At 39.7% G+C, this 27,592-nt stretch overlaps 1 protein-coding gene and 1 long non-coding RNA gene across 2 annotated transcripts in view; one reads left to right on the top strand and one right to left on the bottom strand.

Moving 5' to 3' along the window:
* The window catches only part of fat2 (FAT atypical cadherin 2), a 116,398-nt gene that overhangs the window by 47,821 nt on the left and 40,985 nt on the right, over positions 1–27,592 (bottom strand). Inside the window, exons 9-16 of the mRNA XM_046029806.1 lie at positions 26,339–26,551; positions 25,672–25,882; positions 20,987–24,651; positions 19,701–20,097; positions 17,092–17,291; positions 14,581–14,734; positions 13,220–13,453; positions 9,742–10,131 (exon numbers count right to left, since the gene is read on the bottom strand). Of these exons, the coding sequence (XP_045885762.1) occupies positions 9,742–10,131; positions 13,220–13,453; positions 14,581–14,734; positions 17,092–17,291; positions 19,701–20,097; positions 20,987–24,651; positions 25,672–25,882; positions 26,339–26,551 (5,464 nt within the window). The remainder of the gene's footprint in view (positions 1–9,741; positions 10,132–13,219; positions 13,454–14,580; positions 14,735–17,091; positions 17,292–19,700; positions 20,098–20,986; positions 24,652–25,671; positions 25,883–26,338; positions 26,552–27,592) is intronic.
* Positions 19,800–26,763, top strand: LOC123957192. Its single transcript, XR_006821756.1, has 4 exons — positions 19,800–20,033; positions 25,461–25,579; positions 25,724–25,902; positions 26,399–26,763. It is a non-coding gene; the product is annotated as an uncharacterized LOC123957192 (long non-coding RNA).

The following is a 27,592-nucleotide window of genomic DNA, read 5'->3' as shown; positions in this document are numbered from 1 at the left end:
GGATCTCAAGGTACGTGCTGGTGCGTATGGGACTAAAAGGTCAGAAATATAACAAGGCGAGAGACCATGAAGAGCTTTAAAAGTGATCAATAGTCATTTCTAAAACATACTGGGAGCCAGTGTAATGAAGCTAAAATAGGAGTAATGTGGTCATATTTATTTGTTCTGGTTAAAAGCCTGGCAGCTGAGTTCTGGACAGTCTGGAGTCGATCAATAGATTTTTGGGTTAAACAGGTGAAAAGGCTGTTGCAATAATCCAGGCGTGATGAGATGAAGGCGTGTAAAATGGTCTCGGTGTCCTTAAAAGTTAACATAGATTGAATTTTTGCTATATTTCTAAGTTGATAAAAATATGATTGAACAAGCTTTGTGGTGTGCTGCTCGAAATTTAAATTACTATCAAACCAAACACCAAGGTTCTTTGCCACAAGCTTAATGTGATTTACTAGGGAACCAGCAGATGGCAGTATTTGATTTGCCATCTGCTGGGACCTGATGACCAGGATTTCTGTTTTGTCTGAGTTCAGCTGGAGGAAATTATTTGACATCCATTTTTTAACTTCACAAAGGCAGTTGCTAAGTGAACTCAGCATTCCAGGGTCTGTGGATCTGACGGACAAGTACATTTGTGTGTCATCAGCATAAATATGAAAAGAAACCCCTCGTTGCTCCAGAGGCATGTGACCTCTGACATGTATAGCAATTGTAAGTCGCTTTGGATAAAAGCGTCAGCTAAATGAATAAATGTAATGCAAAGATAGTGAGAGCAGAAGATTTTGGAGAGTATAGTCACATGCATGCTAAATTATTATTGAAAATGCGGTCAGAAACTCTGCAAACTCTTTGCAACCTCCAGCTTTGGCTTTTTTAGCCAGTGGTGACCAAAGTAACATAGGCCATATCACTGTAAAAATACTCTGCAAGTACTGCATTGAAAAAGTTAAGTAAAAGTATGTAATTAGGCTATAAGCTGGAAAATGTAGAAGTACCCAATTAAGAATAAAAGTAGTCTACTCAAAGCATATAACTGTATACCATTATATCATTAGATTATTATTCCTCATGCATTAATGTAGTTGGTTGAGGTTGAACTTTTTTGTATCAGACTGCAATTAGTGATTATTTTTATTTTAATCAGCTGATTATTTTCTCCATTAATCGATATAATAATAAATTCTGAAAATAGTGAGAAATGTTGTCACAGTTCCCTAAGTGAGACCTTCACAATGCTTATTTTGTCAAACCTCAAAATGATTAAAAATACATTAAAATAATCAAGTAAAAGCAGCAAATCTTCACATTTGTGAAACTGGAACCATGAAACGGTTTTTAAAAATTACCATAACAGTTGCCAATTAAATTTCTGTCAATTAGCCTAACTGATGTAGTTCTACTAGCTGGATTTGCGTAAACTGTTAAGTAATTTAATTTAAATCAAAATATCCTATTTTACTTCATACGTTTTGTGTGTAAAAAGCTTTTTTTTTTTTAAAGTAACGAGTAACTACAGCTGTCAGATAAATTATAAAGTAAAATATTTCCCTTTGAGATGTGGTGAAGTAGTAGAAAGTGGCATGAAAAGAAAATACTCAAGTTCAGTACAAATACCTTGTGTACTTAAGTAAAGTACTATTTTGCCACCTGAAACTAAGGAAAGGAGCCACAGTGCTTCAAGTGGGAGCCCCATACCCCTGCTGTCATCAAGGCATTAAAATCTGTAACAAACCATCACAACACAAAACACTATTCATGAGCTGAAATGTGTAGCCTACTTGCACACACAGCTTGGCATTGTAGGGCAAGTTCTGCCATCCTACTGTAGGCCTATGTGTACAGCACTGCCGTTCAGTGGGCTCGTTTGGGGCCAAATTTCTTTTTAGTTTTGATACATTTGTATTTTTTTTTTTATCAGATCTACCTATTGTTATACTTTATATTTGTTCGGGTCAGTTATTACTTACAGGTAAAATCTAACTGCTAGTAAAAACTTGAGAGAATTGGCTGGGTCGAGGGGCCGCTGCTGCAAATATTTGAGTGGCTCCTCTCACTCTTTTAACTTTTGATAAAACTTGAGAGCCCTGCATTAAGCATGCAACACTGAGCCTGTTACTTTGTTAACATGCAACCATTAAGCATGCTCATGCTAATAATGTAACATGCTAATGTTAAGCATGGCAGTGTAATATGAAAAATTGGTAAAATTGCTGGGACATTGCAAGTTTGTTACAATGCTACCGCATTAAAATGGAAATTGTGCTAATGCTGTGTTAGCATTATGCTCAAGCTGAGGCTGGTCAGAATATATTCATTATTTTAGGTATGCTGTCATCAACTACGCTACAAAAAAATTCAAGTGATGTGTGACAAAAAGAATGACCAATGTGGATATACAACACAACCCTACAGTGATATTGCATAATATGATTCTCTTATATGTTTACTTATTACTTATGATTGCTCATATGATACTCAATATTGTGTGACATGCTAATCTTAGGTAACTCAGCAGTTAAGACAGTTAGAATCTTGTGCTGAATAACAGGAAACCGGGCCCTACAGTCACTCACTCACACACACACACACACACACGACAGCCCATAAGGCATACTAGAAATATTAAAGTAATAATAAAGGTGTGGTCTGAATCTGATCTCTCGTCTCCTCTAAGTCCTTTTCCATCAACCAACTCGGGGAAGTCGTTGCACTTCAACACCAACTAACCATAGCAGAATTTAGCAAAACATAGAAATCTGGTCCAGATCAGTGACTCGTGACCTTCATTTTTATTCAGACCTTTTTCCATTCATCCCCTGTCTATGTAAAACTACGGTGATGCTCATAAAATGCACATCGTATTGAAATGCAGAAAATATATCAAGTTGAGTGACAGATAGAGATGTTCTTACGGTACAGGCAAGGTGCTTTGGATGATAATTTCCACCATAAGTCAAACCCATACTGTGTGTGTGTTACCATGTGACATAGCTAGTGAACTCTCACATTTGTCAGCTCAGTGATGCTGTGACTATAAAGCTCTCCACAGCTGGCTGCTGTCTTCATGTGTCAGCTGTCAACCACATGTGAAGTTTAACCTCAATTTACGGCAGCGATAAAATGCAGCATCAGAGCCCTTAAAGTGAAATACTGTGCCATGTCCACTTTTTTGTTTATTGAGTCACTCCTTTTGGTTCAGACAGTTTGAAGTGCTCATTTATCTGAGGTGCTACACATGGTCCACTTTAAGAGACAGATCTTCTCCCCTCCTGCTCTCTCCTCCTCCGGTCATTTCATCAATAGAGCCTCGTCATTGAAGGGTTGTTCAATGACTCGTCTCTAAACTGGATTTTGCAGTGTTATTTGTAAAAGACAAGAAAAGATCAGGATCGATTTATGAGTTACTAGGGCTGAAAAGATTAGTTGATCAATCACAGAAAAAGATAAATAATAAACTGATGACTATTTGGATAATTGAAGTCAAGTTATAAGCAAAAAATATTCCATAGTTATAGCTACTCAATTGTGAGAATTTGATGCTTTTCCTCTTTTTATGTTGAATTAATTGAAAGCGTTTGTCACTGACGTCACCTTGAGCTTTAAGAAATTGTAATTGTGGAATTTTTCACTATTTGATACTATTTGATTGATCAAAAACTAAACAAAATAAAAGTTAGTTTTCGCGTTACTAGAAACAATCTGTTTTATTCTACCAAAGGTACAACAGGTTTGTGTTCCAAGTTTTTCTTTTTTGAAATGAACCAGTGTGATTTTAAAAGTTTGTATAAAAAAAGCTTTGAAAAATACAATCTTCGTGTCGGCAGTGTACAAGTTTATCTCACTGAAACGGCGTTTCACCAGAATCGTACCACCTGCATGGTAAAACAAGTGATATATCATGTTTAACGAGCAGATTTTATGATGCAAAAAACACATCTGATGACCAAAGACAGAAGGCTGTTGGTTTAAATCTCATCTGCTAGCGAGATTTGGACTGAAGAGTAAATGATAAACGTTTCTATTGAGGCGGTTTTAAAGGATAAGTCTGGTGATATTTTAAATTTACGTATATTTATGGCTTTACCCATCTCAGTCTTTCTGTGCCGGCCTCCTTCCTGTAGTAGTAACAACCTAACACCCAACCAAACCACATCTCGTTCAATTGCCAACAAACCAAATCTAAACATGTAATTTGTGCTTTGATGAGCCAATGCCAGCTTTTATGGATATGGTTGTTTGGAGACAGGAGAGCATAAATTGCAAACCCTTTTCTGTTTATTACACTGAATAAGTCTGAGGAGACAGGATACCTCTGCTAGTGGATCTGTCAGCAGCAGCTCGGCGTATCCAGCAGAGTGTGTGGGTGAGACACGCAGCCTTTTTTCCTGGGCTGCCAGCCAGTCTGGTGAACCACACTTCATTAAGATAAAACAAAATGGGACCCAACAAAAACAACCATCTACCATTCCCCCTCACACGAAACACCTCCAGGTCAATTATTTGTACCTCATACACACGGCACAGATCTCACTTTATTGATTTTTCTGAGATCAAGGAGATTTTTTACAAACAGAACATGTGTTTTCTACATTTCTAATTAGATCTGAGAAACAGTTATGATGCTTTAATCCAAATCAACTTGCAGTTCTGTTATTATCTGTGGGTGTATTATGGCACTATTGGAGTTTTACAGATATTGTTGCATCAGTAGACGTTATGCATCTCATCTGATTGCAATCAGTATTGGTTTTCCCAGGTTATGCAGCTTGCTCTGTAAGATGGTACGTGTTGAAATCACTTTCTTTCTGTTGCTTTAATGATGCATCACAGGGGACAGACCTTTACCGTGTTTATTTACACAGACTGCTCAACGACGTAGTTATACATGGGAGAGGTTAAGCTCTCTTCTGTGTCTTTGAGAGACCAATGCATTTTTTCTTATTCGGAATTAAAAATTTTGTTTAAACATCAGAAAAAATGAAGATTCAAACTCAGTCTATTAGCTCAACACATAGTTAGCAGTAATTTGCCTTGTGGGCCAACAGAGGGTTTCTAAAAGTCAGCTTGGCCTATTGCATGTCCAAGTGACCTAAAAGATGAGGACACTGGCAAGCAAAATTGTGCAGATTGGACACTCACGACATCAAAGCATCTGAGACGTAGTATGTGGAAATATTTTGGGTTCCACACCGTTCTGCCAAACTTTCTTGTTGATTGGGTAGGTTTTGAAGGGATGTTGGTAATGTATTTTACTTATGTTCATATTGTTGTGTCTTTTCTAGTTAAAAAGAACAAACAATACTGAGTTAAAACTAGAATCTTCCTGTTAAACCAGTTGAACCTTGTAAGCTGTTTACAACTTCTACCTGATTTCCATTTTAATAAGCCTAAACAAGTCTGTGCCTCTTTAGCAAATATGGAAAACTTCCTTGTTTTCTTCCCTGAATAAAAGTCTTGGCACTGATTGTCCATCAATCTTTAACTCCTTCCTCCATCTAGCACTGCTGCAAGCTCATTTCGTTCTATAAAAACAAAAACGTTTTGTACAGTTAGGGTAATTAATTCCCACCATCCAGCAGATTTCCCTTCACAGTCACACAACGTAATCACAGTGCAGAAACCACAGGCAGACATTCTTCTTTGTAACAATCATGTTTGTGGAGGTAATTATGCAAATGTGTGAGGCAGTGACTTATTGCTGTTAAAATTTTACACGTCTTTAATATAAACAGTGATATGGTTTATGTACAGCAGCTTGTACATAGCTGCTCGTGCTCCCTGCTGTCAATAAGGGTTTCTATCTATCTGTGTTTTGCTCAAAGCAGTCTGAGCTCATTCTGCACAGCTTGATGTGACTTCTAAGAAAGACAAAACTGGTTGAAGGTCATTTGTCATTGTCTACCTGAATGACTGTTTCCTACATCTCATTGTACACACACACACAGGTTTCGGGAAACACAAACAGAAGACATTATATGATGTTTTAAATGTTAAAGGTAATTTAATGACATAAAACTAAAAGATCGAAAGCTTTTCTTGCAGTATAATTAGGCCGAAACAAACATCAAATATCTGTTATATATACCAAAACACACAGGACACACATGCTGTTTGGAATATACTTAAGTGAGCATAAATGTGCTCTGATAGTCCTTGAGGCACCTTACTGAGATGACGAAACGTATCTTAACCATGACGACATGCCTTAGGCCAACCTTGTCTTAAATCCAAAATCTTGTTTTTCAAGCAACCTTTTGAAGAACTGAGGACTGACCAAAATGTATCTTGATTTCCAAAAAAACGTACTCACTTTTAAGATGTAAAGCCTAAACACAGCCTAATAAAGAAGCCAATACGCGCACACCACAATAAGGTGTTCAGACTGAAAACAGCCATGTTGTTTCAGGTACTGGTGTGCCAAGTATAACACAGAAAGTCTGGTTTAAGTAACAGATCCAACAGTTTAAAGGTCTATCAGACGCCAAAGCACTGCATAGGCATACGAGACTCTTGACCTGCTGACCTGATTCTTTAACCTACAGTACTTGCTTTATCGTTCCAATATTTTCTACATACTATGTTTATTGTTATGCACCAAATTACCTAAGCAAATTGCTTGTATGTGAAAACCTACTTGGCAGTAAAGCTGATTATGGGAGGATTTTCTGACTCTGGAAAGTTATCGCAGCAGCAACTATTTTATCTTTTAGCACCGTGATCTGATGAACAGTTGAGAAACTGTGTACATGTTACAAAGAAATTCTACCAGGAATGTCAAACACAGTTAAACATCTTTGCTAGACTGCCCTGCTTTTTCACATTCTGTTTTGGTGTTAGTATGGTTGAACAAGGCCTAAAACCCACATTACGTATTCCGCATTCGCGAGGCTGTGAGTGTCCATGTAAAGTCTTACAAAGTCCAACATGTGAGCATCTCTGCGTTTTGTATGAAGTACTATATCTGGGTCTCAACACTCATGAGTAGATAATAAGTCTTCCCTTCATGGTAAAATCTCACACTGACAGAAAGAAATATCTAATACTGCAATTCCTACATTCATTCGATATACCTGCATCTGTTTTCATTCATTTCTATTCATAGTCCATGCACGACACCTTTTTGCTATTTAATTACTAAATTTAAGATGTATGTGTCACTCTGTGCTGTGCTGTCTTTATGGTTCTGGTGTGTCAGAGCTGTTTATCTTGCTTGCAGACACTTAACATTCAACCACAGAGATCTGTGGACTGTAAAACACTTCGCTGTGATTTGCCGACAAATTACATTGTCACGTTTAGTAAACGCCCGTCCATCTGGCACCTGCAGTAAGGCATGACAAACTGCGCTACACCTCCCGATCCAGGATCAGTGTGAGATTTACTGTTTACAGCTGCATCCTTCACGGAATCCTTGGAGAGGTTTGCTGATGACGCAGAGCATCCATAACTTATTTAATAATTCTGAATCATTCTGTGGGCATCAGAAAACAAAACTCATAAATTATCAACAGTGGTTTCAACAAGCCTGTGAGTCTCTGTTTGTCATTAAAAATGAACTTCAGTTGTTATCTCTGTTCAGATATGACAAAGTAAAGTTTTATTTAACTTTCTGATGAATCCACTTCTTCTCAACTAGTAACCCATACTTCTGCTTGTGTTAATGATTTCCTACATTTCCCAGAATGACTTTCAACAAACCCCCAGAGGAGGGATGTGATCTTTCCTGTGTTCATATCCAGCTTGCTCAGTCGGTGTAGTAGGCAGTAATCAAAGAAAGTTGTAACAAAAGCCAAGTACTTAGTGTTTTTATAGGAATTTGCACAGTCTTGCGATCATAAGAATTAACGCAAATTCGACCAACCTCAGCAGTGTTTGTGAGAGCTTAAAATTCTGTCCAATATTTGCAATGTTTAATTTCTGAAAAGTGGTTAAAAATCCATCTTAAAGCAACATTATGTAGTAATTTTACCCTGACTTGTAATAGGGTGGATGGCGTCTCTGTCGCAGCGTTTGCTACTGTGCTATGTAAAAACTGAAATCCCGGGCAGGAAATCTATCACAACAACGGCGTAATGGTTTACGACACCAACACGACTCTTCAGCAAGCTATAAGAACAAGCATGAAGTATATAATGTGCAATGTAAGTTCTTTGGGAAAAGCTAGCTAGGTATTCTCAGAATGGATATCACGACAGAGGCTGCGAAGAGACCGAAGAAGATGTTGTCGGATAAAGAGAGGAAGAGAAAAAGAGAGAGTGATCAGCAAGAGACCAAATAAGAGTAATTGGTGTGAGCGCAAAGAGCTGAAAGGATGCAGGACAGAGGCCAAGCTGGCTTTCTTGCTGATGGACTAATAAGTAATAACTTATTAGCTGGCTTGCTGTGTCTTGTCACACTTGTTTGGCTGTGTTGGCAGCTGTCCTTATTTACGATGCCGGTGAATTACACTCACAGTAGGGACACCAAATCTTACATATTGGAGCTTTAAATAAAAAAACGTTTACCATGTGAAAACAGAGGAATACTTCAGTATTGAGATTTATCACTTCTGGAACAAGGTACAAGGAAGTAGTGTGTGTGTGCTGGTTTAAATGGCTTCTGTGTGAATTTTCATTACCATTACTGACATAGTCTTAATACAAATGCTGACTCAGCAGCTCAGGCTGGTTGAAACTCTATACACACTTAGCTGGTGTGAAGGTGTGCAAAAAAGAAAGAGCAATGTGTGCATCGCTGATTGGGGGATTTATTGATCAACAGGAAATGTATATTATATTGCAAAGTTAACGTCTTCCCCACATGACACATTGAACTGACAGAGCCTGCTGTGATTACTTTTAGTTTGGGTTAGTTTCCGATCAGACCCAAACAATTTCATTTCAGATTCTTGATTGATTACATGAAATAATCTCAACAACATTGCAGAGTCTGAGGTGTTCCTATCGGTGTCGGTTTATTTGTCCAGGTTAGTTTTTTTTAATGTTGCAGAATTCAGTCCGAGATGGTGATCACCATGTCTCTGCTTTTCAAACATTTAAACTCTCTGCTCTCCCCAAATAATGAAACCTAATGTGGCGGATAGTGATCAATGATTGCAGTTCTTCTGACCAGCTGGCCTTTAATGATTTATTGGCAGTGGGTCGCACACAGTGCAAAAGGAAGGCTGCAGTTCACTCCCAAACTCTGCAAGTTTTTAAATTCAGCAGTGGCCGGAGCTTCTGAAAACTATCACTGAAAGTGTCTTTTATAAATAGCGGAAGGACTTAAAGATAACTTACTAACTGTCTCTTAACACGGAGTAAATGAAGACACAGAAGACATTATACAACTGTCTTCACAGGATGAGTGAGTAGAATCCCCATTATATGTGAAATCATCGCAGTACGCCTTAAGGCCCAGTGTGTAGGATTCTGTGGCATCTAGCAGTGAGGCTGTAACCACATGAAAACTCCGCGCCTCACCCACAAAATACACTAAAGGCCCTCTCTAGAGCCAGTGTTTGGTTTGTCCACTGTAGAAACATGCCAGTGCAACATGGACTCCGTGTAAGATGATGCGCCTCATGATTATAAATGGCTGATTCTAATAGAACAAAAACTCACAGATTCCTATTTTCAGGAGATTTTACACTAATGAAAACATACTTATAAATAATATATTCTATTTCTGCCGGATCCTCCTAAATGTTACACACTGGTCCTGTAAATACAGGACTGTGTAAATGTCATGGACAAAAACTTTTCCAACCTGTCCGTGAGTCCAGCAGGAACCGTCCGCCCTCGTTGCCGGACACGATGCGGTAGACAATGGGATCTGGTCCTCCACCATCCCTAGTCAGGGCAGAGACGCTCAGCACTTCCGACCCGACTGCCAACGATTCCGGGATCTGAGCGGTGTACTCCGAGTTCAGGAAGACAGGCTGGTAGTCGTCCAGGGAGACCACATCCACCGTCACTGAGGCAACGGAATAGAGGTGACGAGGCAGGCCACGATCAGTGGCCTTCACCTTCAGCTCAAAGGTGGGCGGGGAGTCGGAGGTCAGAGGTCGCTCCAGCCGCAGGATCCCCGAAAACTCGTCCAGAGAGAAGTAGCCACTGTCGCCCGCCAGGAGGGAGTATTTCACCTCAGAGTTTATACCTGCCGATGTAAATGATTTTATTTTAACAACATTCAGTACATTTGTTGAAAAAAAAAAAAGACCAATTTAACACTTCTAATTTGTCGCTTAGTTTGTTTTCAATCATGCAGCGTTGTATACTGGCACTGACAGACGTGCTGCTGAATAACACCTGGATTCTTTTCTGTGAGGGGGAAAACTATTTAACATTGAAATTGCTACTGTTGTCAAAACCACAGCTGGATTCCCGAAAGGGGTGTGTAGGATTTATGAAGACAAGATAAAACACAGAAAACGAAACACAAACATATCATATATCTTTCAACTGTGTCATTAAAGGATGAAAAAGTGTTGACTTGTTGATGTTGAAGAAACTTTTACCCATGTGCTAAAAACACAGTGATAACAAACAATGAATAATATTCACTGTAAATGTGTAACATATCCTGCAGATGAGGCTGTTTCTACACACAATGCTACTATGTCCACCACAAGCATCTCTGGGGAATTGTGCTCTTGTGAACCCTGATTTTCATGATCCAAATGTTATTGTAATAGTAGATGTAAAAGTAATTAACACCAAATGTGTGACTAGTTTGCTATTCTTACAGTGGGAGTAAAAAAGGTTTGTTTTAAGAGTGGTGCTAGAACAGTTAGAACAATAAAAGAGCAGGCCTAAAAATAAATCAGACTATGGCAAGTATTTACTATTGTTGAGGAAAGACATGATAACAAGCCACACAGGTCAATTGTTCCCCTCTTCCAGTTGATCCATTAAAAATATTCTACACGCCCCTGCAGCTCAGAGACACATATAACCTGTCAGGTTTTAAGGTCACAAGATAAAACATTTGGCAACTGCTGTTTTAGGATAATTACGCCGAATAAATGGAAGAGTGCCGTGATCATAGGTCAAACCCAAACAAAGCTTCCACAAACAGGTGGTTTGACCTGGAGTCCTGGAGGGAAAATTCACTTCTGCACAGTATTTAGCAAACTAACTGGCCTAAAGACGCGCTTAAGGCCAAAATTTCAACCCTGCATTTTAGAGCACCTGTGGTTACAATGCATGTTTCTCTCCTTCCTCATGTTTCCTGATGCTGTCTGTGAAATGTCCATTAGAGAGAAAAAAAATCTAATCCTGGATAAACTACCCTCCCCCCGCGCGTGAATCAGCATCATCCTTATTTCTGTGTTTGTGAAACCTGCAGTTTGTGTTTTTGTGTTATTTCTAAATGTGTTATATATGTATCTTCTGATTTTGTTTTTGGCAAATACAAAAAAAAAACGTTATTAGTCATTGTTGTCTGTGAGAAAATTGCCAGTGTAGAGAAAGAGGACAAGCTGCTGCACATCTGAAGGAGTGGCTGACCTGTCTGCTCAGGTTTCCCTACCCAGCTCTCTGTGTGTGTGTGTGTGTGTGTGTGTGTGTGTGTGTGTGTTTGTGTGTGTGTGTGTGTGTTTTTACCTATTACCTATCTGAATGGCATACAAAAGTGTGTGTATGTGTGTTATGTGTTTATACAGGTAAAATGTTTGTATTCATGGGTGTTTTTAATTGATCCTCTTGTGAGAACTGTGACTATTCAAGTGTGAATATGTGTGAGTGTGTGTGTGTGTGTGTGTGTGTGTCCGGATAAGAACACTTGCCTACACTGACTGAGCTCTGCAACTGGTTTCAGATGAGGATACAGTCTGTTTTTATTTTACTTTTATCTAACTTTACTGTTCTAACACCTAAAAAATACCGAAAGACAATAATTGAAAAAAATATATACAAACACCGAACTGCGTCAGCAAACTTCAACCAGAAGAGATTGGTTCAGATTTTCTCGGTTTTTGATCAGTGCTAAAATGCTGAAGTAATACAAAAGTGTGACTGTGCACACAGACAGAATGACGGATTTCTGTGAGCGAGATTAAAACAAGAAGCTTTTATAAATCACATGAAACAGAAAGAAAAACAAAGTAACACAATGGAAACAAAGAAGAAAAAACAGCAGTTTCACTACTACAGAACTAAACTAAGAGCCTTTGTGATTTTATTTCAGCTGATATATTATTCAGTATGTGAGGAGAGTTTGAAGCCTGTGTGTCTTAATGTTTATGTTAACACCTAAGCAAATGCTATGCAGGCGAAGGACAATCTGTTCAGTAATCCTAAGTAATTGTTTGTCTTTTTAGTACCTGTCCCTAGGGATGGCGATGTTTGTTTGTCCTTACGCTACAGCAGCTCTGTGAGGCTGTACTGAGCGACAGAGGTACTCTGAAGTAAATGCTATTGTCAGCATGCTAACAATGACAATACCATCATACTGATTTGCAGTTTTAATTGCATAATGTATGGATGAAGTACAAATGGGAGGGACCAACTGGAAGAATTTCAGCCTGAAATTGATAAGGGTTGATCAGAAGTTGCTATATTTATTTGAAAATCTTATCATGTTAGCATGCTAAAATTTGCTAATTAGCTCTAGGCACAAAGTACAAATGAGACCGATGGTGATGTAATTAGTTTAGCACATGTTCGACCTGATGGTGATGATGAGAAGCCAGAGTATCACCTAAGTGAATGCAATTCATCCTGAGGGAGACATGAATGTTAGAACCAGATTTCATGGCAATCCATCTCTAAAGCCACTCCTCTGGTGTGGCTAAAAACACAAGACACAACTGAACACACTTACGCACACAACATCCAGAAGCCAGAAAATGTTAAATTACTGTGACCCTAATGAGTCTAGCAAGATGCTTTTGCTGCCAGGGTTAAGGGTTAAAATCCATGTGCAGCGAACAGTGCTGGAGTGACACAGTGAAGAGGTATCAGGTGGGCGTTTCACACAGCAAAACTCTCTTTGGAATAGCTTAGTCTTTTATTATTCTAGAATTAGTAATACCACATTCATACACACTGTTCTGTACACAGACAAAGGCAAGCCTATGCATTTGGCTTAAGTAGGTTTAAGTATTGCTGATACCAGGACTAAGGGGTTGTCACAACATGTTCTGACCTGACAGAAATAATATAATGTTCTCTCTTGTCTTTTTGTGTTGTAACTCGAATTTGCTTGTTCGCAGCACCCGTAATGAGATTTGAACTCAGCTTACCAGTGTCTGGGTCCTTGGCGTATATGACAGCGATGGGAGTTCGGACGGTCGTGTTGTCAAACACGGTGACCTCGTAGTGACTGGAGGAGAAGCGAGGCGGGTTGTCATTCATGTCCTGGATCTTCAACAGTATGTCTGCCTGACATGACTGTCCCCCGCCGTCCGTAGCCTTGGCCACCAGGTTGTACTCAACCTCCTTCTCCCGGTCTAACACAGCCAGAGAAAACAGCTCACCTGGGAAACGGAAATGGACACCATAATAAACCACAAAATTAGTTTGTCTTCTGATTTGTAATTTTTCTATGACACAATTAAACACAATAATAATCAGAAGAATACTTAGAGAGAGCCTTTGTCATATTGGCACCATGATGATTTTAGCATCTTATCTTTACCATGAAATGTTTTGTATATTAGCTTGCTAGCATGCCAACATTTAGGTTTAGATGTCAAGTTTAGGAATGAGGGGAAAGTCACTAAGGTTACATAATTTAAAATTTAAGTTTATGGATCAACAAATAGGACAAGTCCTATTGTCCTGTAATACATAGACTATTATGCACACCATTAGCATGTAAATATGCACTGTTGACCAATAGCAAACCTGTGCTGCACCATAGACTTTGTATACGTAACTGTGCTTTTCCAGAGTATAGCTCCAAAAAGACGCATGGATTGTAGACAAGAGTAGATGGTACAAAAATGTCTCTCGAGTAAATGAGCAACTAAGCTATTATGACTGACTACCGCTAGGATGTTCCTGGCTGGTTGACGTGTTAGCAGAAGTTTGCTAACTAGCCTTCCTGGTATTAACATATTTTAATAAGTGTAAAGTGCTATTGTTTATTATATTTAGCATGCCACCCCACTATATTAGTATTACTTTCAAAGTCCAGCTAAGACTGTTCTAAATCTAGTCGTTAAGTGTTGGACAGGTGGACATTTCGACCTGTTGTGGCTCTAAATGAAGCTGGAGCATTCATCCTTTGGGATCTGGTCGTTGTCAAGATATTTCAATCTGTACCAAAGTTTTGGGCCCCCCAACAAACTGACTTACATTGGTGGTATCTACAACATCTATGTTAGTATGGCTAAAAACTGTCTGATATCTTCCAGGCAATTGGATGGCCCTGAAGACATAAGAGAAAGATGTTATGATAGAAACAAAGCATAGGGGATGTCAGTGAGATGCAGCTGAAAATGGGAAAAAAAGAAATAACAATAGAAATGTTTTTGGCTCTTTTCAGCACAGAACCTTTCTGAACAACTGCGGCGTGCCGATGATATCGCCAACACAAACACTCAGTGCAGCTCACTAAGAGGGAGCACTTGTGTTTGACCCCAAACAGACACCATCATACCTGTCCTGTGGTCGAGATGGAACTTGTCTGCGTCAGGACCGTGGAGGGTGTAGGAGATTTGGCCATTAGCTCCCACGTCTGGATCTGAAGCCGAAACCTTCAGCACAAACAGGCTGGGGGGCGAGTTTTCCATCACCGCCTCCGTGTACACCAGCTGGAACGGGAGGATAATAACAATAATCAGGCCAACATTTGCATACCACTTTTCTCAGTGAAGCTACTAAGTGCTGGATAAATAAAAGGACGCACCTATTAGGCTCTAGTAATGAAGAGAAAAAGGGGATTTAAATATTTAAGTGCCGGTCAAAATTCATTATTAGAAGCAACTGATCTTTACCTCAAGGGTTACTTTCAATTTTTCTTAGTTTTGCTGTAGAGCCACTAACAGAAAAACAGTTCCCACAAGGTAGTCAACATTACCGGGTGGCAGTAGCACAAGTGGCGTAGCGGGCCATTAATCATAAGGTTAGTGGTTCAATTCCCATGTTTTCACATATTTTAAGTTGCTTTGGACAAAAGTGCCAAATGAATGTAAGGGGGCTTTCACACCTGAAAGTCCTCACCAAGGTCCTCACCAAGGTTCGTGTTTTGATACATTTTGATACATTCGATTAGTTTTACTTTGGTTTCACACTGCATTTCTGCGACCGCACTAAAGAACTTTACATGACAGACTTGCATGCTGTCGATATCATCTATGCGTGCTGAGTCTCCCTATACTTGACATTGATTGGTTTATTAAACAGTTCAGTGGGTATCTTTGACAAGAATGAATGAAGAAAAAATGAACATGTGCATATTTGCCACCACTATATTGTTATTATTATGGCATTACTACCTGCAGCACCAACTATACTGAAGGCTAGTCGCAATTAAACGTTCTTGTTGTGCGAACATTATAACGTCGCCAACAGGACAGGAGGAGAGACTAAAGGGATGGGTGGCAGTGTGCTTCTATTATGTCCCTCTGTTTGAAAAGATCTGTCACGGGAGATTTATAATTGTGTTGTCATTTCTCCGTGCATTTGTTTTTTTTCGGTTTATACGGCAAACGCCGAACTTCCTGGTAATGGTCTGAAAGTCTGAACCATCCAAAAAATGCTTTCACACCAGAAATGAACCGAACCATGGTTCAGTTTGATCCGGGCCGAGACTACCACTTTTCGTCGGACCAAATTTGGTCCGGACTGTGGTCCAGGGGAGGTTTCACACCTGTATTTTTGGTTCGAACCATACAAGGTAAGTGTGAAAGCCCCCTTAGTCAGTTTTTGGTACATATTCATTCATGAATAGGCACGTTTGTCAAAAAGAGAAAATCCGAACTAAATCAAACCCAATCATGTTTAAAATATTTCTTTTTTATTAAAATTTAAAAACTTATTTTTTTTACTATGACATCAGATAAAATTCAAAGTGTGTCCACTCAAATTGGCCACAATTAAGTTTTAAGAAAAATTTCTCACAAATTAAATCTCACTATGAAGGCAAATGTTTGCATAACTATTTTCATGTCATTTCTATGCCGTTACAGCATCACATTTTGATCATTTTAAACCAAGTAATATCACTTGACCAGGTCTTTCAAAGGTATACTACAATTTCAGGTAAAATTTGAATGAACTACATAAAGGTACGTTGTTTTTTACTATTACTTATGGAAGAATTTCCTCAACTGGGGTTAGTTTTTTTATCCTCTTGTCATCTTTGAACCTTGCTGTCAGAAATCAGTACATTAACAATGTTCAGGTGGTTCTTGATCTAAAAGTCTGTGTCTTACTCCATTAAGAAATTCCTGGTTGTTAGGAAAAAACAAACTCTTTTTACACTTGACAACATGACAATAGTGCTACATTTCTTATTTGGAGGCCTTCCTCTCAGAATTGATAATGACATGTTTTTGTGTTGTGTGGAGGCTGCAGAATGAAATATGAATGGAGAAATGTCTGCCGCCACTGCAGATTTGGATGTACTGTTTTCAGTTCTGTTCTATAGGTCAGTACATGAGGGGGGTTATAGTTTGGAAGAATTCTATCCTGAATACTAAATATAAAAAATTACTTCATTAAGATAGTAAAGTCTTTACAATACGGGTTAGTGAAGGTTGACCAATATTTGATAGCAGTTTTAAAATGTAACCATTTTAATGGAAAAAACCCTAATATTCTGTGTCCTTAATTTGTTCTTCACCAAAATGCTCAATGAACCCAGACTAATGAGATTCTTTATTAGAGTAGGAGGCACTGCGAGGCAGACAGGTGCAGTTTTGCTTGTAAATGAAGACTTAATATGCAGAGGAATACTGTCGGTAAAATTAAAGGTGCGAAAATGTTTAAAGACAAAATAGAATTTTGGGAAACAGTTTGCAGTGGCCAGCAAGACTATTGAACGAAGAAGCTCCCTGGTGGCAGTGTGTTTGACAAGCTGTTAACTTTCAATGGATAAATAAGGACAATGTGATGCTTTAATCAATATGATCTGTGAAAGGATGAAATAAACCGTGTCTTTCCTCACCTGCTCACACAGTGGACTGTTATCATTGATGTCCAGCACGTGGACCTCCACCATAACCGGAGCCTCAAACTTCCCATCAGTGGCCGTGACTTTGAGTGTGTATCTGTCTTTGGTCTCTCTGTCCAGAGGTTCCTTCACAATCAAACCCCACTCGCCCTCGTCCTCCTGGATGATGGCAAACTGGCCCAAAGGGTCCCCATCTGCATGTGTGATGAAGACCTGAGTTAACTACTTATACATTTTCTGAGGTCATGTCTTGTGCATTTTTTGGGGTGAATCATGAAAACATTTTTAGTATTCCACTAGCGCAGAAAATGATCGCGTTCATTATCGACTAATCTGAAGATCATTTTCTAGATAAATTGATTAGCCGTTTGGTTTGTAAAACTTTCCATCACGGTATCCTAGAGCACAAACGGGTGTCCTCACACAGTCCAAAACATTCAATTTACTATAATGTAAGATGGGAAACCTGGAACCATCAATTGTTTGCTGTTTTGCTTGAAAATATGACTTTAAAATGATGGCAGTTTTCTCAGTCAATATACTTTGACTACTTTTGGGCCTACAGCAATAAATACATTCATAAATATGTAAATGAAAAAGTGTGTGTTTGTCTCGGTTGTTGTGTGTCTGTTGAATTGTTGCTTTGTTTTTGTCTTTCCCAAAATTGTAATGTCTTTGATTTCTCTCTTGTTTTTGTTATTTATCTGCCGTATATCATTTTGAGTTTCTTATTGGTTGTGTTGAGTGTTTGCACTCATTATAGTGTCTCACTAACATTCCATTACCTTCCGAGTAATATAAAGGATTTTATTAAATACAACAGGGTCTTTGGTATTGAGTTTCGATGCCATGTTGTTCTTGATGAATAATTCAGTAAATTCTGTTTGCCATCCTGATATGTTGGATTGTGGGGTTATGTTTTAACATTAGGCTGACTCACCTGGATACTTAGCATGTTATAGTTTTCTTCCTTTTCTTACAAATTACAAAACTCTGACAGCTGGCACTGGCTGGTGAGTATGGCCATGAGTCTGTAGGTTACAGCAGATTCCATTACACACAGCCAACTGCCTGTTTGACTGGATCAGATACTATAAGCTGATGGAGCCATTATAGACGTTGAGCCTGCTCACTGAACAAATGTTTCAACCTCCACAAGGAAACTGTTTCGTCAAAAGTAAAGAAGTCTTGTAACGGATATCACAAGTCAGTCACAATTGAGATGCTGGTTTGCTTTGGCAGTGACAAAATACTCATTGACTACTACATCCAGCCTGCAGCACTATATGTATAGTTGATATACCTAAATTAAATGTAGATTAACTTTACAGATTATTATTGGCTGATTCTGGGGTTTTTGGAGTGAAGCTGCTGATACTTGTAGTAGTAAGTCCCCCAAGAAGTTTACTCTTAGCATTGCAGAAAAGCCCCTGAAACCTAATTTAGCTCACCCAAATGGAAATAACAAAAGTGACACTTTCAAAATCTGCATATTTATGTCAGATAATTAGGAAAGTTGCTGCATTTTCATATATGCACGGGCACATTTCTGGGGGGGGGAAATATCAAAGGGGTTGTAAATATTTCTCTTCATGTTGTTCTGAAATGTCTTAAATAATATGCATGATCGCTTTCAGATTGATTTCTCCTGTGAAATCCAAGTAAAAGATTAACCACATACAACAAGCTCACATCTTCTGAAGTAATTTCACAATGATATGGCAAATATTACCTTAAAAATAAAGACAAAGTGTGTGCCAAAATGTCCTCTGTATTGTTGAGAACGTGAGTTGTTTACAAAACTTGAGAAGGAGTTTACATTGCACAGCAACACACACATTTTTCATATGGAGAAGTCCATTAAACAGCATTTAGATCAACCAAACAGTGAGAAAAAATTCAGGTCACATTGGGGGGTCAAGACCTTAGTGTTTCTAAAATCCTGGCTACAGCCCTGATGAAAAGTTACTGAAAATCACAGCATGAATTTTAAATTTTGTTGTGTCACGCAACCCTGAATAAATAAAATCCTCACATCAATCATTCTTGTGGTTTTAATATCTAACATTTGCTTCTGTTTTTGTTTCGTTTTGACAAGCCAGCATCAGCATCAGCCAAACCCTACCATTTATAAATAATTCCAATGCAAATGTTCCTCTGTTACACTATCCAAAAACAATGTTGTGACAGCAAGCTCCTTTAGAACGGTCCAGCTTTAACTGTCTGGAGGAAAATGGAGGATTTGCATTAATTTAAGGCTTTGTTTTTGTTTGTAGCTGCAAGGCATCCAGTTGGTATTCTTGTCTCGTCGGCTTGTCAACCTGCTTCTCTTTGTGATCAATCTGTGGTTGAATAGGAAACTATCATGGCTCTGTTGAGGGCGATTAATAAAGATTTAATTTCCCCTCATTATGTCTAGATAAATCCCACAGTGTAGCAAATCTTCAACGGGACAGTAATTTGGCTGATAAAGATTCTCACATTCTCACAAATGAGAATATGAGTGACACACACAGTTACGAAAGTTTCAAACAAACCTAATGACATTCACAGGCTTCAATCTGTGAACACACACTCATAAATACAAATTTAGAACAACTCACCTGTGATGTAACAGGTCACAAGGCGGTTCTCCAGTGACACGTCAGCATCAACGGTCGTCATGGAGATAATGACTTCACCAGGGCTGCTGTTCTCCACCACCGAGCCGCGGTACACATCATCAGAGAACTTTGGCGGATTGTCGTTCTCGTCAGTCACTGTCACCTCCACCAGGACGCTGGACGACAGCTTGATGTCGCCGCCGTGGTCTATGGCGACCACGTTAAACCTGTAAACCCTGGTTGCCTCACAGTCCGTCTCCTGTATTGTGGTGATCCAGCCGCTGTCTCCATCGATGGAGAATACCTCTCTGATGTCCGCTGTGGTGTCATCAGGTAGAGACTCCAAGCTGTAGGTCACAAGACCATTGCTGTCTGTGTCCGGATCATTGGCAGTCACCTGCAAAATCAGGAGAATATGAAAAATACTTTCACTTCACTAGTTTCACGAATTAGTCTAAAATGGATATCCCTATTTCTCTCCTTGTAATCACTGTAATAGCAGAGCAGGTATTTCTGGCAAAACTTCATCTACTTCCAAGGTGTATGGAGATGGGGAAAAGACTGAAGAGGTCAAAACTCCAGCAACACAGTATACGGAACAACGTTATTATATATATTATTTATAGGCAAATGTATTTTGGCTTGTGGCCTTCATCAGGGTCATCCCTTTATCCTTGCCGTCACAACCAATGAATAGTTAATTTTTATTGAGTGGTTGATAACATGGGACACCAGATACAAAAAGCTCCTTCTGAGTTACATAAATTGCTGATAAAGTGGTGATATTGGATTTCATTTTCATGTAACTTCCAGTAATGGTGGCTTTGCTTCAAATTTGTTACTTTTATAGTTTTCTTTCTACCAGAAATTCCTGATATTACTGATAGTGATCTAACTAGGAGGCTGACGCGAAGGTTATTCTCACCTGAATGACTGCAATTACTTGCCTACATGTCAAGTTACCTTTTCATTGAACACAAAGATGAAACTGATCTTGTTCTTTTATTTAACTTCTGATTATTGTATTTTTTCCAATGTTCCACGTAAGAAAATAATGAATAAATTGTATTGACCACTTCCAGTACACAGCTAGTAAAAGCAGTTAAAAGTTGGATGTTGTCTATCTGTACCAATTTAACCTTTTGCTTAAATTTAGGCTGGATAACACATTTTATTTTAGCTTAAGCAAAAAGTACCGACCTCACACTGTTATATTCCTCCAGTCCACACTGAATATCAGCTAGTTTCAATGAGATTCCAATGAATCAAGAAGTTCTTTATCTCACCTGAATAACAGTGGTTCCAGCAGGCATGTTTTCAGCCAGGAAAGCCTTGTATGGGTTTGCATCAAACATTGGCTGGTTATCATTCACATCTTGGACCTGGATGCTGATTGACACCAGTGATGCAACATCAGTCCCATTGTGGCTCCCCTGAGCCATCACATCTATCTGATACCATTTTGTCTTTTCATGATCGATGGTCTTCTGCAACAGCAAAGTTCCACTTTCTTTGTCCAAACTGAACACTTTGTCTTTGTTGCTTTCCACAGTGTTTCCATTTACCAGGCTGTAAATAAGGGGCATGTCGGAGTCCGCCCTCACAGAGCCTATCTCTGTCCCTATGGGGATGTCCTCTGCAGCTGAGAAAGTGTAGAGAGGCTCTGAGAACTTTGGGAGAGGAACCTCAGGAGGAACCACTTTGACCTGAACAGGGACCGTGGAGTTATAGAAAGGAAGACTGCCGTCGCGAGCTTTGACTTTGAAGTTGAAGATCCTGTTCTCCATGCCAACAAGACTCTCTTTGACACTCACTACTCCAGTGAAAGGGTTGATCTCGATAATGTCTTCGGTCACCTCTTCGGCTTCATCTACTGTGTAGGTGACGTCTGCATTTTTGCCATCATCTGCATCATATGCCATGATTTGAATGACAGGGGAGCCTTTATTTAGAGTAGACTGAATTGAAACCTGGTATTCTGATGCTTTGAACTGAGGAACGTTGTCATTTTCATCTGTGAGAATAATCTTCACTGTGCAAAAGGCCACTTTTCCGCCGCCATCTTTTGCCATCACTTTGATAGCTATGACTCTCTGGCCCGGGTTCTCTCTGTCCAATGGTTGTGTCGTAACAATCTGCCCACCATTGTCAATGGCAAATTTCTCATCAGCAAGTTTGTTTATGATGGTGTAGTCAACACTGCCATATGGCCCATCGTCAGGGTCAATGGCCGCTAATCGGATCACACGGGTTCCTGCCTCTGCATTTTCAGCCAGCTCTGCTTCATAGATGCTCTGCTTGAAGTATGGACTATGCCTATTGCTGTTCATCATCTCAATATTGACTGGTGCTGTTTTCTGAAACACTCCGTCGGACACAGCCACTGTCAGGTTGAAGTAAGGATCCAGATTCCTCTTGCAGACATTAGAAAAGGAGATGATTCCTGAGGATTCATTGATGTTGAAGTACCGGCCTTCATTCCCTGAGAGAATTTTGTACTTGAGGTTGTTCAGGTCCCCAGTGTCAGGATCTGAAGCTTGGATTTTGATGACTATGTGGCCACACTTTGCCATTTCATCCAGTGTGGCTTCATACTGGGAGCTGACGAAGTCTGGTGGGTTGTCGTTGACATCAGTGATATTTACGAAGACATAGGCTTCACTACTAAGAGGAACTGTGCCATTGTCAGTTGCTCTGATTTTCAAATTAAAGTTTTTTGTGTTTTCATGGTCCAGCAACTGTTTTGTGACAATCAACCCACTATGATCTACCTCAAAGAAATCAGTCTCGTTCCTCTCTGTTTTCACCACCTGAAAGGTAAGATCTCTATTTCTGCCAGAGTCCCTATCAGAGGCAGAAAGTTGTATCACAGAGGTGCCAACTGGGAGCCCCTCAGCAATGTTAACAGAGTGTGTTAGCTTTGAGAAAACTGGTGCATTATCATTCACATCTTCTACTTCTACTTCAATGGAGGCCTCTGAAAAAGCTCCAGTAACAGAGTCAGTAGCTCGAACTGTCAACACATGCATGGTTTGGCTCTCGTAGTCGAGGGGGTTTGTGACTGTCAACACACCAGTTTTGAAATCAATGTGAAAGTGTTTTGAGGCATTTTCCTCTTCAAGGTTGTAGATGAGCCGATAGCCCTCTGGATTCCTGGCCTGGACGTGTAAGATGGTAGTGAATGGGGGGACATTTTCGGGAACTTTCAGGGGATACAGAAGGGTCTGGAAAACTGGGTTTGTTTGATTCCTCACTTGAATACTGAGCTGTGCCATTGTGCTGTGACTGGGCTGACCCTCATCTATAGCCAACACTGTCAACACATACTTATTCAGAGCTTCGAAATCAAGAGGCCTTTGGAGGGAAACATCCCCTACATCAGGATCTATCCTGAAGAGGTCGTAGTCCTCCTCCAGTGAGTACATGATGGATCCATTCTCTCCCAGATCTCTATCAATTGCAGTTGCTTGATACAAAACATCTCCTGGCTCAGAGGCTTCAGAAATCATCATTGAAAAGGGCAAGTTCAGAAACTGTGGAAAGTTGTCATTGACATCATCTATAAAAACCTTAACCTGGGTTGTAGCTGTCCTAGGCGGTGTTCTCATGTCTTGTACCTTCACCACAACGTCATAAACATCTTGTTCCTCTCTGTCAAAAGGGATACCTGTTGTTTCAAGAATGCCTGATGTCTCGGAAATTGCAAACTTTCCCATTGGGTTTATCACAGAATATAAAAGAGGCTCATTTAAATAACAACCTTTGGTTTTGAGTGCCGTCAAAGTTTTGACTGTCTTTAGGTTTTCTGTAATGCTTACTGAATACGCTTTCTGGTCAAATCCAAGATCGCTGGCTGTTAGGTTTGTTACGTTTACCTTGACGACAGCTGAGTCTTTGTAGAGGCCGTCAGAGGCTTTGACAACCAGTTGATAAAATGGTCTAAACTCAGACACATTGCTCACGGTGATGACTCCAGTATTGGGGTGAATTGAAAAGGCATTGTGACGATTCCCCTCGGTGATGCTGTATGAGACTGCTGAGTCAGCATCATGGGCCATGACGCGCACAACCTCTGCATCCCTGACAGCTGGGAATATGATGGATGGCTCATACACAGGCGTAGTGAATTGTGGTGGGCAGTCATTCAGGTCCAGAACACGAACAGTGACCTTGGCAGGGTCTGTTGCATAAAACAATGGCTCCCCTGAGTCCTTCACCTGCACGGTGAAGTGATACTCTGCCTTGGTTTCAAAGTCAACTGGTGAAATTAAAGAGATAGTGCCCATACTTGAGTCTATCTTGAAGACGTTGAGGGCCTCCGGTTCAAGGATCTGATACGCCAGCAGGGAATTTGCATCTCTGTCTGCATCTGATGCCTGGATGACCAGAGGGGTGTTTCTTTCTCCCATAACCATGCTGTTGATGTGAGCTGACTCACTTATTTGCCCCAGGTACTCCCTTTGCTGAAAAATGGGTGCGTTGTCATTCTCGTCAATCACGTAGATGTAAACGAGAGTCTTGGACGAGGCTCCAGCTGTGGTGGAAGCTGTAACTTGGAGCTTGTAAGAGGCACAGTTCTCGAAATCAAGGTGCTTCTGGACTGAAATCAACCCACTGTAGGGGTTGATATGGAATGTTGCATTTAGATTACCACTTTCTATCCCATAATGCACTGCAGCGGGGCTGGAGGCTGTGATGGTGACCACTGGTGTTCCAAGTGTGCTCAATTCACTGATCTCTGTTAGGTATTCATCTGAGGGGAAGGTAGGTGGGGTTTGGTCGGATATGCGGATGTGGATGTGGACGGAGCAGAGGTCACTGCGCTGAGGGAAGCCCTGGTCTGTGGCCTTTACTGTCAAGTGGAACTGGTCCTGAGGCTGAAGGTCCAAAGGTTTAGACACACTGATGGAGCCCAGCTCTGGATCTATGGAGAAGATGTTGTCGATATTCCCTGCAGAGAGAAAGGAAATTGTTTAATTTGTTACACAAATTATCATGACATAGACTTGAAGGTCTGTAACTGAAATCCTTCTTTGATGCTTTGTGCTGACAGTGTTCAGGATTCCACACTCTTGATTGATTTCATGTCCTACATAACTTGTCTTACAGGTTTGCATTAGATCACATCCAGTTTTAATAATAACATATTTGTTATTATAACAAACCATTTAAATGATTTAAAATCTACTATTCAGTCCTTAACTGTTATTTTCCTAAAAGGAACCGTTTGACATTTGAGAATATAATTTGGTTTTGTGCTGAGAGAAAGGGAAAATGAACTATTCCTAAAAAGTAAAATAAAATTGATCTGATAATAGTTTCAGATAACTTGAATGGTTTTCGAAATTAACTTGTGTAAACATTTTTATAGTACCATTTTCTTGATTTTACCCCAGTGATAAGGAAGAGTAACAGCTCTTGAAGGCTGAATCTGTGATGGTATTGATTGATAAGATGGATGTTGTTTGCTGTATTAAAGAAACTGAGCAGGCATAATCTGTTCCACTGCTTTGATCATACATGATCGGTAATATCCCCCTGATAAATCGTACACTACTGCAAGATAATGCAAGTTGTAGGGTTCAGCTGTTCCATAAATCTCTCAGAAGGTCAAGATGTTTCAACGTAATGCGTGATGGGAGAAGAAAACACAGAAGTGATGAAACGAGAGAGGAGGACTGAGACTAGGAGGTTCAAATGCAAATCCCAAACAGAAAATGATAACTGTGAGGATGACTGAGAAACATTTTCATCTCTCAGGTGTCATCATCGTGGCCTTGAACCCCCTTCAGTGGCGCTAAATAGTCGACATTCACAATGCTGTGGTTGTACGGGGCAGATCCCAGCAGTCAACATTAGAAAACATTGGCAGCTCTCAGGTGTGAATATGTGCAACTGAATGAATTTAACAGAGTGAATCTGAAAAGGAACAAGCATAAATAAAAGATAAAAATAGCCTTCTGCTGCTCACCTGAGTGCAGAGTGTAGCTGATTTCAGCATTGCTGCCCATGTCCTTGTCCAGGGCCTTGACTCGGATGACCTCGGAGCCTGTAGGTGCCAGGTTGGAGATGCTGGCCTCGTAGTGGGGGCTTAGGAAAGCCGGAGAGTGGTCATTACAGTCCTCCACATGAACCACCACCTTCACAAAATTTCTCTTCACTGGGATCTCCTGGTCACGCACCTAAGGAGGAGTAAAGTAATGTTAGTATTTGTATCTGTGATGAGAGACAATCGAGACTCTTACAGTAATAATTCCTTGATAATCATACAAAATTATAAAATAATGCATACTGCACCAGTTTTGCTTATTGATAAATGCAATTTATCACAATGAAGATAATTTTTGGTGCTTAAAATACATTATTTTAGACAGACAAATGTAATAATTAAGTTATTTGTAAAGCACTTTGAGCTGCATTTATTGTATGAATGGTGCTTTATAGATAACGTTTATTACTCATTTATCAGCTTGAACCACTTTTTCTCAAATATAATACATACAACAAATGTATTTGTAGTACAGCATACCCTGTCTGTAATTGTTCTGGACTATGTCTTGTGTCAGTAACATACATTACAGATATCTTCATAAGATTCATATCAATTGTTTTTGTTTTTTTGTTTTGAGCGTCATTACCATAACGATGAGGGTATGAACAGAGATCATCTCATAGTCAAGCTCCTCTGTCATCACCAGGACTCCACTCTTTGGGTCCAGATGGAAGAACTTGGTGCTGTCTGGATGTAGGCTGCTGTGGATGGAGTACACCAGTTTACTGTTGGTGTCGGCGTCGTGCGCACTGATTTGCAGGATGTCTTTCCAAGGGGAAGTATCCTCAGGAACCCTCACCTTAAACACACAGGAACAGATGGTGGAATATTTATTTTTTTAAGTAATGGCAGAAAACAACAGGGTTTGAAAACTGGATGGGAAATTGAATTCCTGAGCTCTGACATTTCTAAACATTTTGAGGAGAAGAACTTGAGACAGGATCAGAGAGTGTGTTGGATGTCCTGATAAGCACAATAAAGGATGCCTGCTGTGGGTTTTGTGATTCTCAATGTGTCTAAATTTGTCTGTAATGTCTGGTAAATATCTTTAACTAGCTTCCTGAACAGAAATAAACAAAGCATGGATTAATAAGTTTTAATGCATTACTAATGTGGTTGTAACAAGTCAAGGTCAGGGTTTGGTCCGCTTGCATGTAACCATCAGATATATAACTACAATAAAAACACACTTCAGGTAGGCTGATAGGCTATCAAATGTGCTCAGACATAACCAATCATAATTTGAGTATCCAAACACAGAGTTGATTTTTCTTTTTTTTCTCCAACTGCTGGGGAAATTGCAACAGGGGCCCTCATGGGAGGAAATGGGGAATGCATCATCATCTGGATGTCTGAGTCACGAGTGTCCTGATGCCAGCAACACTACCGAGACTCGTCAGGGAAGACAAAACACAGCTCATAGAGGCAATTAAGTTATTTAATCCTTAGCAATCAATTGCCACCATTTGCGTCAAAAACATGCTCATTCTCGCAATCAATGGCAAATCAGACACGACGCACATATTTTTAGATTCAGTGTTATTTACACGTCTCAGGGATATCATTATCTCTGATGTCGATAACAAATATAAATCATACATCCTCTAAAAAATCAAAAATAGACACTTCTTGTGACTGCAGAAGTGTCCACCTTTTGTAGATTTCTTCAGTATCAAAGTAATCCAGTGATAGTTTTGGATTTTGGGGCAATCATTTTTTCAATAAGGGACAAGGTAGAAAAAGTGAAAAAAATACTGGTATAGTTTTAATGAAAAATCCTTTAAAAACATGTTTAAGGGACTACTTGTGATTCTGGAGGGCCAACAGTACTGTCTGCTTT

Source organism: Micropterus dolomieu, linkage group LG19, assembly GCF_021292245.1.
Source record: "Micropterus dolomieu isolate WLL.071019.BEF.003 ecotype Adirondacks linkage group LG19, ASM2129224v1, whole genome shotgun sequence".
Taxonomy (NCBI): domain Eukaryota; kingdom Metazoa; phylum Chordata; class Actinopteri; order Centrarchiformes; family Centrarchidae; genus Micropterus; species Micropterus dolomieu.
Note: the sequence above shows the minus strand (reverse complement) of the source record. Positions and strands in the feature narration are given on the sequence as shown.